Here is a 12852-nt window from a genome sequence, read left to right as displayed (position 1 = left end):
TGCCTAGGCCACGGGTTCCAAAGCCTTAAATCCTGAACTCTGGCTATGCACATCTAATGTGAAAGGTACCACAGGGACATCAACACCCAGTATAGCCACGCTATAGGCCTCTAATGTGAGCTGATATAGCTGATTTGCATCCAAGTACATGGCATGGGCCAGGGGAGGTAGTCCTCCTGCTGCCAACAAGCTAAGACCCACTATCCCTTGGAAGAGGTCATGGTCAGCTCTCTCACCTTGGAGGGCCATGCCCTGCTGACGGGCCAGTACCTCTCTAGCACGTAGGTTTACCAGATTCCCTGTACTGTTCTCGAGATGGAGAAATCTCATCCATTGACTCTCTCCATTCCCCACCTGGGAAAGGAGCTAGCAGGCATTTCTAGTTTCTCCATTGTAATGATTCCTCATATTCCTTCCAATCAATAATCAAAGACTGCTTAGGCTTTTAAAACAGCGTATTTCTCTTTCAAGTTCTACCAATTACTGCTGGGCCAATAAGGGTCCCAGCTGTACAGGTGACGTATGTGGCTACTAAAGCCACCATAGAGGCGGAAAAGCATGCTGGTATATGAAGTAGCTTATTAGAGTTAGGTTATTCAAAATTAACTGAATGAAAATATGAATTCATTAGCATTTCCAGAAGTATTCGGTGTGGCTCATGTCTCCCAGGCTGGCTGATACTCTTATCAGTTGTACATGTAGTAAGATAGAGAACTTAGCGCACGTTTGACTTACGTTAGAAACTACAAATCCCGATATGGCTGACGTTAAAAAATGTCACCCTCACATTTGCTGCATTCAAGTTGCCTTCTCTTCGTTGGATTGTACAAGGTATCTTAAAAGTTGTGAATAGGAGTTGTTATATATTTATGTGTCTGGTGAAAAAAAACACCGAAGAAGACGAGATAGCTATATTTGTTTCTTGGTGATTGTTTTTACATTTATAACTCAAATAGTACACATCTACTTTAAGTGAAAGGCGTGAAAATAGTATCGGCAAGTGTGTAAAGGTAACTTGTGTTTAATGTAATTGATGAATAAAATGTATTGATTAAATTCCTTCTTGTAATCATCACTTATTTCCCTTTTTAAACCTTTCAGCGGTGTTTTTCCTCTACTTTATTTGTGCTTCAAACTCTGAATTTGACTATTTCCTACCGCCCATGAAGGCAGCATCTGTCCACCAGCAGGCAGCAGCCATCCGCACCAAGCAGATTTCATTCACTGAGTGGCCGCTCCGTGGAGAACAACAGGCTACCTCCCTCTGTCCTGTGTGAGTATTACAGCCTTCTGTACCTCCAGCCTTTTAACAGAAGTTATGTCAAATAGTATTTGTCGCCGTTAGTAGTCGAGGCCGAGATTATTGTCATATCATTTCCGAAATGTCTCGTATTGAATCTGGGTTTTATTTCTTTACAAAGTCATGACAGAGACGTTTTGGACAGCGTGGTCTTTTGTTCTCTAGGTATATTTCTCGTTCTGACAAAGAAAAGCAGGGTGTTATTTAGCCTTACCCGCTGCGACAGTCTCACACCGATGCGGTTGTTTGTTCGTGTAGTTTTGTTTTATTTTTAGTGTATAATTTTCCAGTGTCAAGCAATTTAGCGAGATGAAGTGACCAGTTTAATCCAGTGTGGACATATTTATTACCAGAATACCAGAAGCGATAAGGGTTAGATTTTGTAGGTATCTAAATGTGTCTAATTGGGTCATTTTTATATGTATTCATGTTTTAATTTGATGTTTCATCATTTTTCTAGGATGCTGCACAGTTATGGGACAAAGGAAGCAAAGCCCCATATGATCAAGCTAACAAAGAGCCATAAAATCAACATCAATATGGGATCCTAAAATAGGGGAACATTGTAAAGACAGCACCTTTTGTCATCTTTTTATGTTTTATTTAATCTTATGAGTTATTTATTGTGAACAAGTCCCTCATTAGACAATATTCTAAAGTGTTTTGTTAGGGGGGTGATGTTCTTCTGTATTCAGTCAAGATATCCCTACTTGCTATGGGCTTGTAAGAATACTTTGGCGCTAAGGTTGACAGAGAAGAGCTGCTTGAAATAGCTATGTGGAACAGAATATGCACATAACTAGAGGGGTTCAGTCCCACCCAGTCCCACTGGCACAGCAGAGACGTTCCTCCAGCAGCACCTCTACTGTGTCATCATGTGGCACTAGTTACTGGCTGACTCTTCAGTACAGCCAGGAGCTGCATCCCCCGCTGCACTATGACTTCATCGGACAATGATGAAACAGGGAGTGACCTGTCTGAGTGTCTGGAGATCCAGCAGCTCCATGACCAGTACATGGACCCAGAGATCTGCTTCAAATCCAAAAGCTTACCCATCCTGAACGGACCATGTCAGCCAAATCGCAAGGCTGCAGAACCTCGGCTGGTCAACACCACCCACACCTCTATGGCCATGGAGGAGAGCAGCGAGCTCCAGCCCAAAACCCCAGACTCCAGCCAGGCAGAGACTCCCTCTTCCAGGACCGACTTCTCCCCATCTGCCTCCAGCATGGTGGGGCTCAGTAGCTCTTTACCTCTGGAGGGCAACAGGGCCGCTGGCTCTGGGGGTAAAAAACTTGGTTTCTCTCTCGCCCGCCTTATCCGCATCCCAGCCAGGAAGTATGTGCGGCTCATCCTGAGGGACTCCCGCTGCTTCCTGTTCTGCATGTGCTACCTGACCTTCATTCAGTCCCTGATGGTTTCAGGCTACCTGAGCAGTGTTATCACCACCATTGAGAAGCGTTACAGTCTGCGCAGCTCTGAGTCTGGCCTGCTGGTCAGCTGCTTTGACATCGGCAGCTTGCTGGTGGTGGTCTTCATCTCCTACTTTGGCGGTAGAGGTCAGAGGCCTCGCTGGCTGGCTGTGGGTGGTGTGGTTATCGCTGTAGGGGCAGCATTGTTTTCCCTGCCCCACTTCATCTCACCATCTTACCAAATCCAGGAGATGAACTCATCAACGGGCCACGAAGGCCTCTGTCAGAGCGGCAACACCAGTGGGCGTGAGCTCAACGTGGCATCGTGCCCACGTGACCAGGAAGGCAATGAGCACAACCTGTATGTGACTCTGTTCATCTGCGCCCAGATTCTTGTAGGCATGGGGTCAACGCCAATCTACACCCTGGGGCCCACCTACCTGGACGACAATGTGAAGAAAGAAAACGCATCTCTCTACCTAGGTAACACATCCTGCAATCTATTTTATTTTCCATCCTTATGACTATAAAAAAAGAGTGAATAATGTTATTTCATAAAATCAGTCAAATTTATTTTATCTCTATCACAGTTAGTGTCAAGTATCCCAGCAGTTTTCATTTCCACTATGAATGCATTAGATGTTTGCATTGATAGATTGAGGAGACAGCTGTTGACTGGTTTGGTCTTGCTGATGTTTATCAGTAGGGTGCGTGTCTGTGAGTTCAACAATGCACTCGCCCCCCAGCATCCCTCTGTCCTTTTGATTTAATCTCCGCGGCATCCGACCTCTGCACCACACTGAGGTAAATACAGAGACTGCAAAGTCAACCGTGTGTGTGTGTGTGTGTGTGTGTGTGTGTGTGTGTGTGTGTGTGTGTGTGTGTTTGTTGTGTGTGTTGTGTGTGTGTGTGTGTGGGGTTCTGCTGTGTTCGAGTGGTAGCATATTTTCTGTTGTATTCCTTTTGAAAATCAATCATCAATTTCTTCACCTACGGTATCATGTAATTTATCTGGTGTGCTGGGGCTTAGCTGGCCTCCATGGTTTTGCATACCACATACTGTACATATCTCATAAAGGAGTTTATGATTGCAGAGGTAATCCTCCTGTGTGTCTGCACACTGTAGTTGGGTTATTGGGACATGGGGTACCCTTTAATCTGGTGCAGTGTCTTTACATCTGGTCGCTGTCCCACTGACCTTTTTGTGTAGGGCTGCAACTAATGATTATTTTCACCATTGGATAATCTGTTGATTTATTTTTTTGAATAATCAGTTAATTGTTTACAGTAAAATAGTGAAAAATGGTCACTTAATTTAACTTTAACTTGCTTTTTTTGCTTGATAAATAACTTTGATTAACTTTGACCTTGAGTAATTGATTTGTAAGTATTGTTAATTGAACTTTCAATTGATCTGCTAACCGATTCGTTGACTATTTTTTTCAGTATGTGAGTTATAAGCTGGTGTATTTTTTTAAATTCCTATTTTGTCTATCATGTGAGGAGGAATGCATGCACCCTGAGATGGTTGCACGGCATTAGCCACGGTGCTGACACCAGCCCTGGATCACAACATTACACAGCCCATGGAGCATATTCTCTATCGAGTCCTTTCACTGCCTGCTCCGCTGCCCCTGAGACCCAGTATTGATCACTTCCCTGCGTCACAGGGAGCCAGTGCAGCATAGCTATTGAACCAGGCAGAAAAAACAAGGTGAAAACAATCCCAAACACAGAGTTGCTGTGATCTCTTCTCTGCAAGGTACTCCACATCAAACGCACCAGGCTTCATAAGGCCCATAGAGTCATCACAGTCGAGACACACCCTTGTACAGATGTCCATCAAAAAGCAGATCAGGCGACCTCGATGACTGTTTTCTTGAGGAATATTCTGTTTTGTTCCAGCAAAGCGTGTTTGGGAAAACAGAGACATGATCTGACATGAGAGAGCAGATAAGTGGGTATAACCATGGTAACTGGCTTTCAGTTTTATCATCTGGGTGTTTTGACTACATTTTTATCTTTAACGTTCTCTGAGGCATGTTTTGGTTTTTGGTGCAAAAATCAGCCACGTATGAGGTCCAGGTGGTTTATCTTTATATATTTAAGGTTAGTTTAATCTACCTTCAGCCATCCGAAATCTGTAATTCTCTTTCAGAAAAATGGGTATGTGTAACCGTTGACATTTTAACCTTTGCACATCCCCCTTTCTCCATGCAAGAAGGGAAAAAGCAGCCCGTTAACCCAGAAAACCTCTAAGCCATTTTCATATTTTTTCAGCCTAATTTTCTGGAGATATAGGCTACCCATATCTTGAAGATTCTTCCCCCAAAATGACCTTGAGATGGTTTTCCCCTACACCCTTGAATGTAAACCCTATCTCAATTTACACTGGCTCAGAGGGGAGGAGCTGCGCTCTTTTGTAGGACAATGCGGTTTACAGTGAGAGGTACTTCTGGTACCCTTGGAGGGAGAGAAGAGTGTTTTTTTCCCCTTTCATGATGTTATCTTTGTGTATGCATGCATACACAGTAGGGCATTCCCTCTGACCCATCACCCCATTTCCTAGCTCTGGTCCCGCGTCACTATGGTAATCCATCGGGCAAAGCATTTGAACTTTACTTTGTGTGCAAATGGTGAAATAAAGGTATAGTTACTTAACCATACTTATTTCCTCTGAGCAAAAGCTCTGCATGGAGCATCGACGGGACCATAAATCAAGCTTGAGATAGCCATCCCCAGATACATTTTATCCTAATGATTCACTGAAAGATGATTTATAAAATCATGCCAACTATTAATATTTTAATAGCTTAGTATTCCATGCACTAAAAATGAACTGTACATATAAAGGCTTTAGGCTGCCCTACATGTAATTGTAGCCCCAGTTTAATATGCAACTGCATTTTATAAAATATATGTAGTAGGGGGTCCCTGCTCCATCTCTCTTTCAGTTAAGGGGTCCTTGGCTTAAACAATGAAGACCCCTGCTATTGAGAGCACAAAGACAAGAATTGGTAGCTTGAATGTGGAAGTAGCCACCGTGTGCACATTTCTGCCTCTTTCTTTAGTCTTTTCTCTCTTTCTGCTCTGATAGATTTACAACATACCACTCTTGGCGTTACTATGGTGAACATTTGTCTTTACCCTTCTCTGAGGAGTCTCTCCATCTTGTATGAAGGTGGCACGTTGCACTAGATGAGGTTTCTGTTCTTGATTGTTTCCCACTTGTACTACGAATTGTTACAAACACTGCCCAGCCTTTGTTCTTGTTCTGTTGTCTCGGCTGTTTATGCGTCCAATCCCTAACAAACTGTCACCATCTCCATCTGATTTGGCAACAGTCACTCACAGATCTAAATGATCAATAATCTAGATTATCCTCATTAAATTGTTGATCCATTACAAGCTACGTACAGTGGCTGTGACCTCCAACTATGAGAGGTGGTGTTTTTTTCATTTTTTTTTTTTCTTCCACTGGCAACCTCTGTGACTTTCAAGCTAATGATGCTGAGAAGCTGTTATTGATGTGGGGTGAATGAAGAGGTCAGCTCTGATTAGATTGCTGTCTGCATCACCACATTACCATCCAGAGGTGTACAAACTCATCTTGCAGAAAACAATATATCTTATTTATGCACCATTTTTCTTTTATAACCTTTTTAATATTGTCTAGACTCTGCAGCCTCTTTTCATACATATACAAGCAGCCACCCTCTACATGCAGGATACGATTAATTAACCCTCCTGGCTGACAAAGCTCTGCTGCCTCTGCATGTATTAACTAGTTTAAAGTGCAGATGACTCTGAAACGTAACACACTGGTGTGTGTTATTGATGCTTGTGTATTATTAGTGTTCTATTAGATACTCATGGAAAAACCGAGGGCGTCTGATGTATCCCCAGCCTGACAGTGGGACTGTAGAAGGCTGTTTATTAACTAAAGAGGAGGGGAAGAGGTGGTGCCCGGTTCTAGAAAGAGAGGAGCTTTAACACCCACAGAGACACTGGTCTGGTCGGCTCTTCTGAGAGAGAGAGAGAGACGAGAGGAGAGAGAGGAGAGGAGAGGAGAGGAGAGATGAGAGAGAGAGAGGAGAGGAGAGAGAGAGAGAGACTGAGAGAGAGAGAGAGAGAGAGAGAGAGAGACGGAGAGAGCGAGAGAGAGAGAGAGAGGAGAGAGGAGGAGAGGAGAGAGAGAGAAGAGAGAGAGAGAGAGGATGACAATGATCAATGATCAATTAGTTCACAGTCATACCTCTCTGTTTTTATTTTTTTTGTGACTTTTATCAGCCCTTGCCCTTACGTGTCTCTTTCTGTGCTCACTTAGTGATTTTTCATTTAACTGTGTGTCCTGTTCTGCATAGCAGCCAAAGCAAATGCAGATTGTGTGCGCACACAGAAGCAAACTGCTGCTCTCTCTGCCCGTCCAGGCTGACAGCTCAAATTTCAGGATTGGTTAGTGTACACGGTTGGCCCTGTCAGAGGCTGGCACACAGATAGAAAGAAGGCTGTTTCTTCACTGTCCCCTTGGCTTATCCTTAAGGAGGTTTTAGAAATCTCTACCCCCTTTCTGTGCACCCAGTCCTGCAGGCCACACAGGCCCTCAGGATTACTCAGCAGCAGACGACCTTTTTAGCTGCAGACTGTAGGGCTGCCAGCCCTGACTGCTACTACTACGAGTCCCCTGTGAACCGCTGACCCCTCTGAGGTTGAGCCTGTGTCACTGATGACTCTGTCTGTGCTTTAAATCTTTTTCTGTTACTGTTTTTCTGTCCACCAACCTGCACTCCTACAGACCTTTTAATCAGTCTGCAGGAAGAGTAGGACTGATGGAAAAAGTGGAGACTGCTCAGGCAAGTGTGGGAGTCTGTGTTTCCAGAGGCAAGGTTCTTAACCGAAACAACTGTAGTGCAGTCCTCGCTCAGCCTCATTGGCTGCTGTCTTCTGGCCATTTTTCAGTGTTGTGGCCTGGGTTGTTTTGGAAGTGTGGGAAGGTTCCTGGGGAAATGCCACAAGGTTTTGCTGAGAAACCTTTTGTTTTCAGCTATGCAGGAAATAAATGGACATTTTTCTTTGTTCTTGCTGGCTCTTTGGTTTATATTGTTCCACCAAATCCTACTTGATCCCTGGACCTCGTTGGCTCAGGTTAAAATGAAATAAATGACCCACAATAGCTTTTGAAGGGTTTAATGGTCCCAAATCAAATCTGTAGGGTATTGTTACTTACTCATGCATTTTCCTTTTTACAGAAAAAAAAAGAAATCTAAGATTATAGGACTGATGAACTTTATCTCTGAGTGATTTTTGGCCAGATGTTCCACAGTAACTGCAAAAAGCTCACCGAAGACACTTCTTTCCCCACCAACGAAGCCATGAATCCTTATTAAGTGTCTTGTGGATTACATGATTACCTCATTCATTCACAAAGGAAACATATATTTTCTCTGTTCAGTACATACTATAGCTTCATGTTTTTTCTCACTTTATACTTCTGTCTAGATGGATAACTTATAGCAATACTGCTTTATCTCTCTTGGGCTGTTTGTAAGTGTTTTATCGCCTGTAACAAAAAACAAGAGGCCACTTCAGATGTCCTTTGCTGTTGATCTCTACTGGCTCTAAATCACTTAAAATCTTGCAGCCTCTCTGTGTATTTTCTCTGATTAAACTAATCAGCATTGTGAAGAGAAACATGCCCTTCCTTTGCCTGTTGTGTCCAGTCAGGAAATAAGTTGTTGTCAATAATTACCAAGTGTTTATCTGCTGCCAGGGGTACAATATGTCCTGTGAGGGCTTTCAGCACAAAGGGTACTGTTGCTATCAAGCACTGGATTCCCAAAAAAGACAGACTCTGCTCTAACTGAGCTTCTATGGGATTCAACATATTTGACCTGCGTCAACTCTCTCTAGATCAAATGATTGCATAGTCTGAACAGAGACAGCCTGTACTTCCACATGAAGCTGAATTACATTCCCTTCTGTGCTTCTTGTGTATCTTATCTGCTCAGCTGAGTTCTCGCTTCAAGTTGATTCAGCCTTTAGGGTGAGTTTTGTTTTGCTACAGAGGTAAAAAAAAAAAATTCTAGTGTTATGTCCTCAGAGCAGTGGACTGGCTGTTCTCATTGACCCATGTGCTGCAAAGATGGAAAATGAGGAAGGAAGGGCTGCTGGAGGGAGAAGTGTTAATGGCATTTACATAAGTGTAAGAACATGTTGAGCACAACAAAGCTGTGGTATTTGGAAAGAAATGCGCTATTGTTCCCAAATATGAGGATAATGTTAACAAATGCAGTCCTCCACATCCAAACAGATTGGCTTACTAGAGCAACATGGTGAGAAAATTAGAGTATTTATTTTAAGAAATGTGTTTTGTTCATTGACATTTTAATACGCTGGGTATTCTTTTTTGCATGGACTTTGTTTTTTCCCACCTCTGACCTTCAGCTGTTTTTCTATTTGTTGGCTGCACATAGCATACCCATCTGTGTTGAGTCTTCTGGAGGGACAGGAGCCCACTGAGGGAGAAAGTTTTCTGACCTCACCCTGTGGGATTGCTGCTGCGCGTTTGGGCACACACGCACGCACGCGCACACACGCACGCACGCACATGCAGACGTGGTGAAACGCACTAAGACCAAAAAATGTAGCCTGACAGGCGTACACAGGCCGCGGCGGATTTCGCTGTGCACATTGTTCTGTCTGTCGTAGCGACTCTGCCAAGCACTAAATGTAGCGTTAAGCTGGTTGCGCATTATGTAACTCAGGCTAATAGGCTAGCATGTAACTGTGATACAGTTCATTGGACAGACAGTGTTTTGGCATGAGTTGTCCACTGATATTAGCTGACTGAGTCTGCTCATTGTTGTGCTGTGTTTGGAAGAAAAGATCATTTAATGTTTACAGTAGGATCTATTTTAAAAGCTGGATACAGGTATACTTTATTATAATTTTCCAAAGCCTGCTGCCTTAATGCTAATTTTTGTCAGGCTTTTGTTTCTGTAGCTGTGTGTTTAACATTTTGGGGGGCCTAGTTGTGGGTAGACCGTTGCGGGGTGTAAATAGTAAGAGAGCAGCTGTTTAGAGGTGTGTGTGTGTGTGTGTGTGTGTGTGTGTGTGTGTGCATCTGCAGTTGGGGGTGGGTGAGGTTTGGGGGGTTGTTGGGAGTGCGCACAAGAAGTTTTGTGTAGTGTTGGTATTTGAACATCTATGCCTGTGTGAAGAGACTGCAGAGAAGCCTGACCATCAACGTCAAGACTGGCTTCATACAACTCTGTCACAGTATGTAGGAGGCAGCTTTGCTGAAAAAAAGTGTACCAAGTTCTTTTCTTACCTACATTACCACCTAGCGGGGTGAATGAAAGCAGGACTCCATCTGCTGCGTGTTCTGCCACAGCAATTCTAGTCACACAAGTAGTAATCAAAGTCTTCCAGATTCATGGCTGGGATCACATGAGCTCCGTTATTAATATATTCTTTTAGCCTTTTATCCTTCAATATACCAGTAAATCCAATCATCACAGTTGCCTAGGGAATAGGGCTCACTAAGGACACAGATTTCCAAACACATGAAGGCATAAAGAGCAGTGGCAAATATAAGAATATGCTTTGATATCTCAGCTATTTTGTTATGGTTTTCTGAAGGCAAGGTATAAGCTAATGTAGACTGTGGATTGCATTGGAATCAGTAGTCTTTCTCGTTTATTTATCTCTTGGGGAGTAGCTAGTGCAGAAATTGGACAGAGGAGGATAGACTAATGAATCGGCCACATTCTTGGTACTGGCTAAAGATGAGGGGACACTGCTTTAGTACCATTGACCAGATTGCTGTGCCATGTCTTTATTGTGAGAGGCTGAAAAGCTGCAGGTGCAAGCTTGTGGCAAACTAACAGCCATATACTCACTACTCTAATGGATTCACTCACTCGCTCACAGAAACTCAGTCCCTAAGTATAATGTGATTATACCCCCAGCCCAGATGCCCCATTCATGGCCCCTCATCAGCTAGAAGATTTGCTGCCACCCTCACAAATGGTGTGTGTGTGTGTGTTGGGTGGGTTGGTGTGTGTGTGTGTGTGTGTGTGTGTGTGTGTGTGTGTGTGTGTGTGGGTGGTGGGTGTGTGTGTGTGTGTGTGTGTGTGTGTGTGTGTGTGTGTGTGTGTGTGTGTGTGTGTGTGTGTGTGTGTGTGTGTGTGTGTGTGGAAAAAAATGGATTAGGAGGTAAATACTCAAAAGATAATAGATAACATTTATTACACAATTAAGTATATAGCAAATGATTACTCAATGTTGCAGTGTGTGAAAGAATTCCCACACTGCAACAAGAAGTGAAGAAGTGAAGTCATATAAAAGGGCGGAGGCACAAAAGAGTCCATTTCTGTGACATTGAATGACATTCCATCAGTAAGCCAGTTAAAAAGAACTGTGTTGGTTTGATTAGCTTGTCACAAGGGGAAATTATGAGGAAGAGAGGGTGAAATAAATTTCCTGCTGTCTAATAAATAACACTTTACTTTGGCATAGACAGTAAGAACTTTAGGTAGGATGGCCTTGTGCACAGTATTCACCAAAATACCAGACTTGCAACCAAGCGTAAGCTCAATGCAGTAACATTAAATCAATCTAAAAATATATAAAAAATAACAATTGGGACATATAAGTCACAAACATTTTATTTAACGTAAGTCACAATAGTTTTGAAAAAAAGACCCCCCCCCTTTATCAAATTGGATCCCAAAAGTGTTCTCTAAAGTGAGACTTTTCATCTTTTGTCCCAAAAAGAGCATTTGTTCATCTGACAGTGATGGATTTAGAGGCCCAGTCACACGTTTTAATGCTGATATGTATTGCTGGCTGGGTTCTTCCTCCATCACTATGTTCCCAGTGGATCTTTGCGATTTTGCCATTTAGATGTCTTTGCATTCAGCCGTATTTCCACCCAGCCTTCCGTAAAATTCAGCAGCAGCAGATTTGTGGTCTTTTGCTGTCAGCGCAGGTCCAGAAGCCTTACGCCAGCATCAGAATCAGCAAAAAAAAGTCGTTTGGTGTCAGAGTTAGGATCCGTGACCCCTCTGACGCACACACAAGTAGAGTTGGGTCCCTCAGGAAGGCCTTGCATGCTGAAGAATACGCTGGTCCAACAGCTTTTTCTTTTAGGACTGGCTGAATCATGCCATGCTAAAATAGTTATGAATATCCTTCACGCACATCTTTATGTGGTGTTGCTTTTGTTGGCCACATTATTTTTGAGTGAGGAAATGCATGTTCATGACTGGTCGGAGCATTGCTTTACTGGCTGGCTGGCTGGCTACTGCACCGTAGCCTTCTTCTGCAGCAGGAGAACTCTATTCTATTCTATCTCTATTCTCGAACTTTTCAAACTGTATTCTATCTATTCTCTTTTATTTCAATTTCTAAATATTCGATTTAGCAAAGTTAGCTCTGGGAAAGAAAAGTATAGCAGCTTGCATTAAAATTATTACAGTGTACTGTTTGGGGTTTTCTTGCACTATGACAAAGATTTTGGTATCACTATGCTGCAGCAAAAAGCTCTGGTATAAAAACGATAACAAAATAGAGAGAATTTCTGACTTTTCTCGTGATAAAATTCCTTTCACTCCAGTAGAGCATGTACAGTAGATTTATGAATTGGATCCTTGCCTGCCCTCATTGTGTGTCTCATTTCAACACCGTCAATCATGCACCTCAGCACATCAGGATGAGAGACGAGGTCACTGGGTCATGGTTTGCTGTACAGAAGAATAACTCAGGAGAGAAAAGCATACTTTAAGATGCTGTTCAAGTCCTTTGCGCCCCTTGTGATCAGTCATGTCTTTGCTTAAGGGGCTTATAACAGTAATGCCCAGAGTTAAAGCGGTTCAAGAGCTTGATGGGTGGCCTGAACGCAGATTTCCAAGTCAGAATGGCTTTGAAGTTTGTATGGCTCTTATGTCAGGCTGATAAAGTCTTGATTCTATATCTGTACCAGTCAGTACTGCCTGCGCACCAGGTTTAAAGTTCTTGTACTGTACTAAGTCTTACATGAACAGGTCAAATCTGTAAGAGTAGGTTCCAGTTTCTTTAACCATTGTGGTAATTTGTAATGGATGGTGTGTGTGTATGTGTGTGTATATATATATATAT

General features: G+C 42.9%; 1 protein-coding gene across 1 annotated transcript in view; it reads left to right on the top strand.

Moving 5' to 3' along the window:
- The first annotated feature begins 1204 nt into the window (after positions 1–1204).
- The window catches only part of slco5a1 (solute carrier organic anion transporter family member 5A1), a 40689-nt gene continuing 29041 nt past the window's right edge, over positions 1205–12852 (top strand). Inside the window, exons 1-2 of the mRNA XM_032503561.1 lie at positions 1205–1273; positions 1761–3195. Of these exons, the coding sequence (XP_032359452.1) occupies positions 2238–3195 (958 nt within the window). The 5' untranslated portion in view covers positions 1205–1273; positions 1761–2237. The remainder of the gene's footprint in view (positions 1274–1760; positions 3196–12852) is intronic.

Source organism: Etheostoma spectabile, chromosome 22, assembly GCF_008692095.1.
Source record: "Etheostoma spectabile isolate EspeVRDwgs_2016 chromosome 22, UIUC_Espe_1.0, whole genome shotgun sequence".
Taxonomy (NCBI): domain Eukaryota; kingdom Metazoa; phylum Chordata; class Actinopteri; order Perciformes; family Percidae; genus Etheostoma; species Etheostoma spectabile.
Note: the sequence above shows the minus strand (reverse complement) of the source record. Positions and strands in the feature narration are given on the sequence as shown.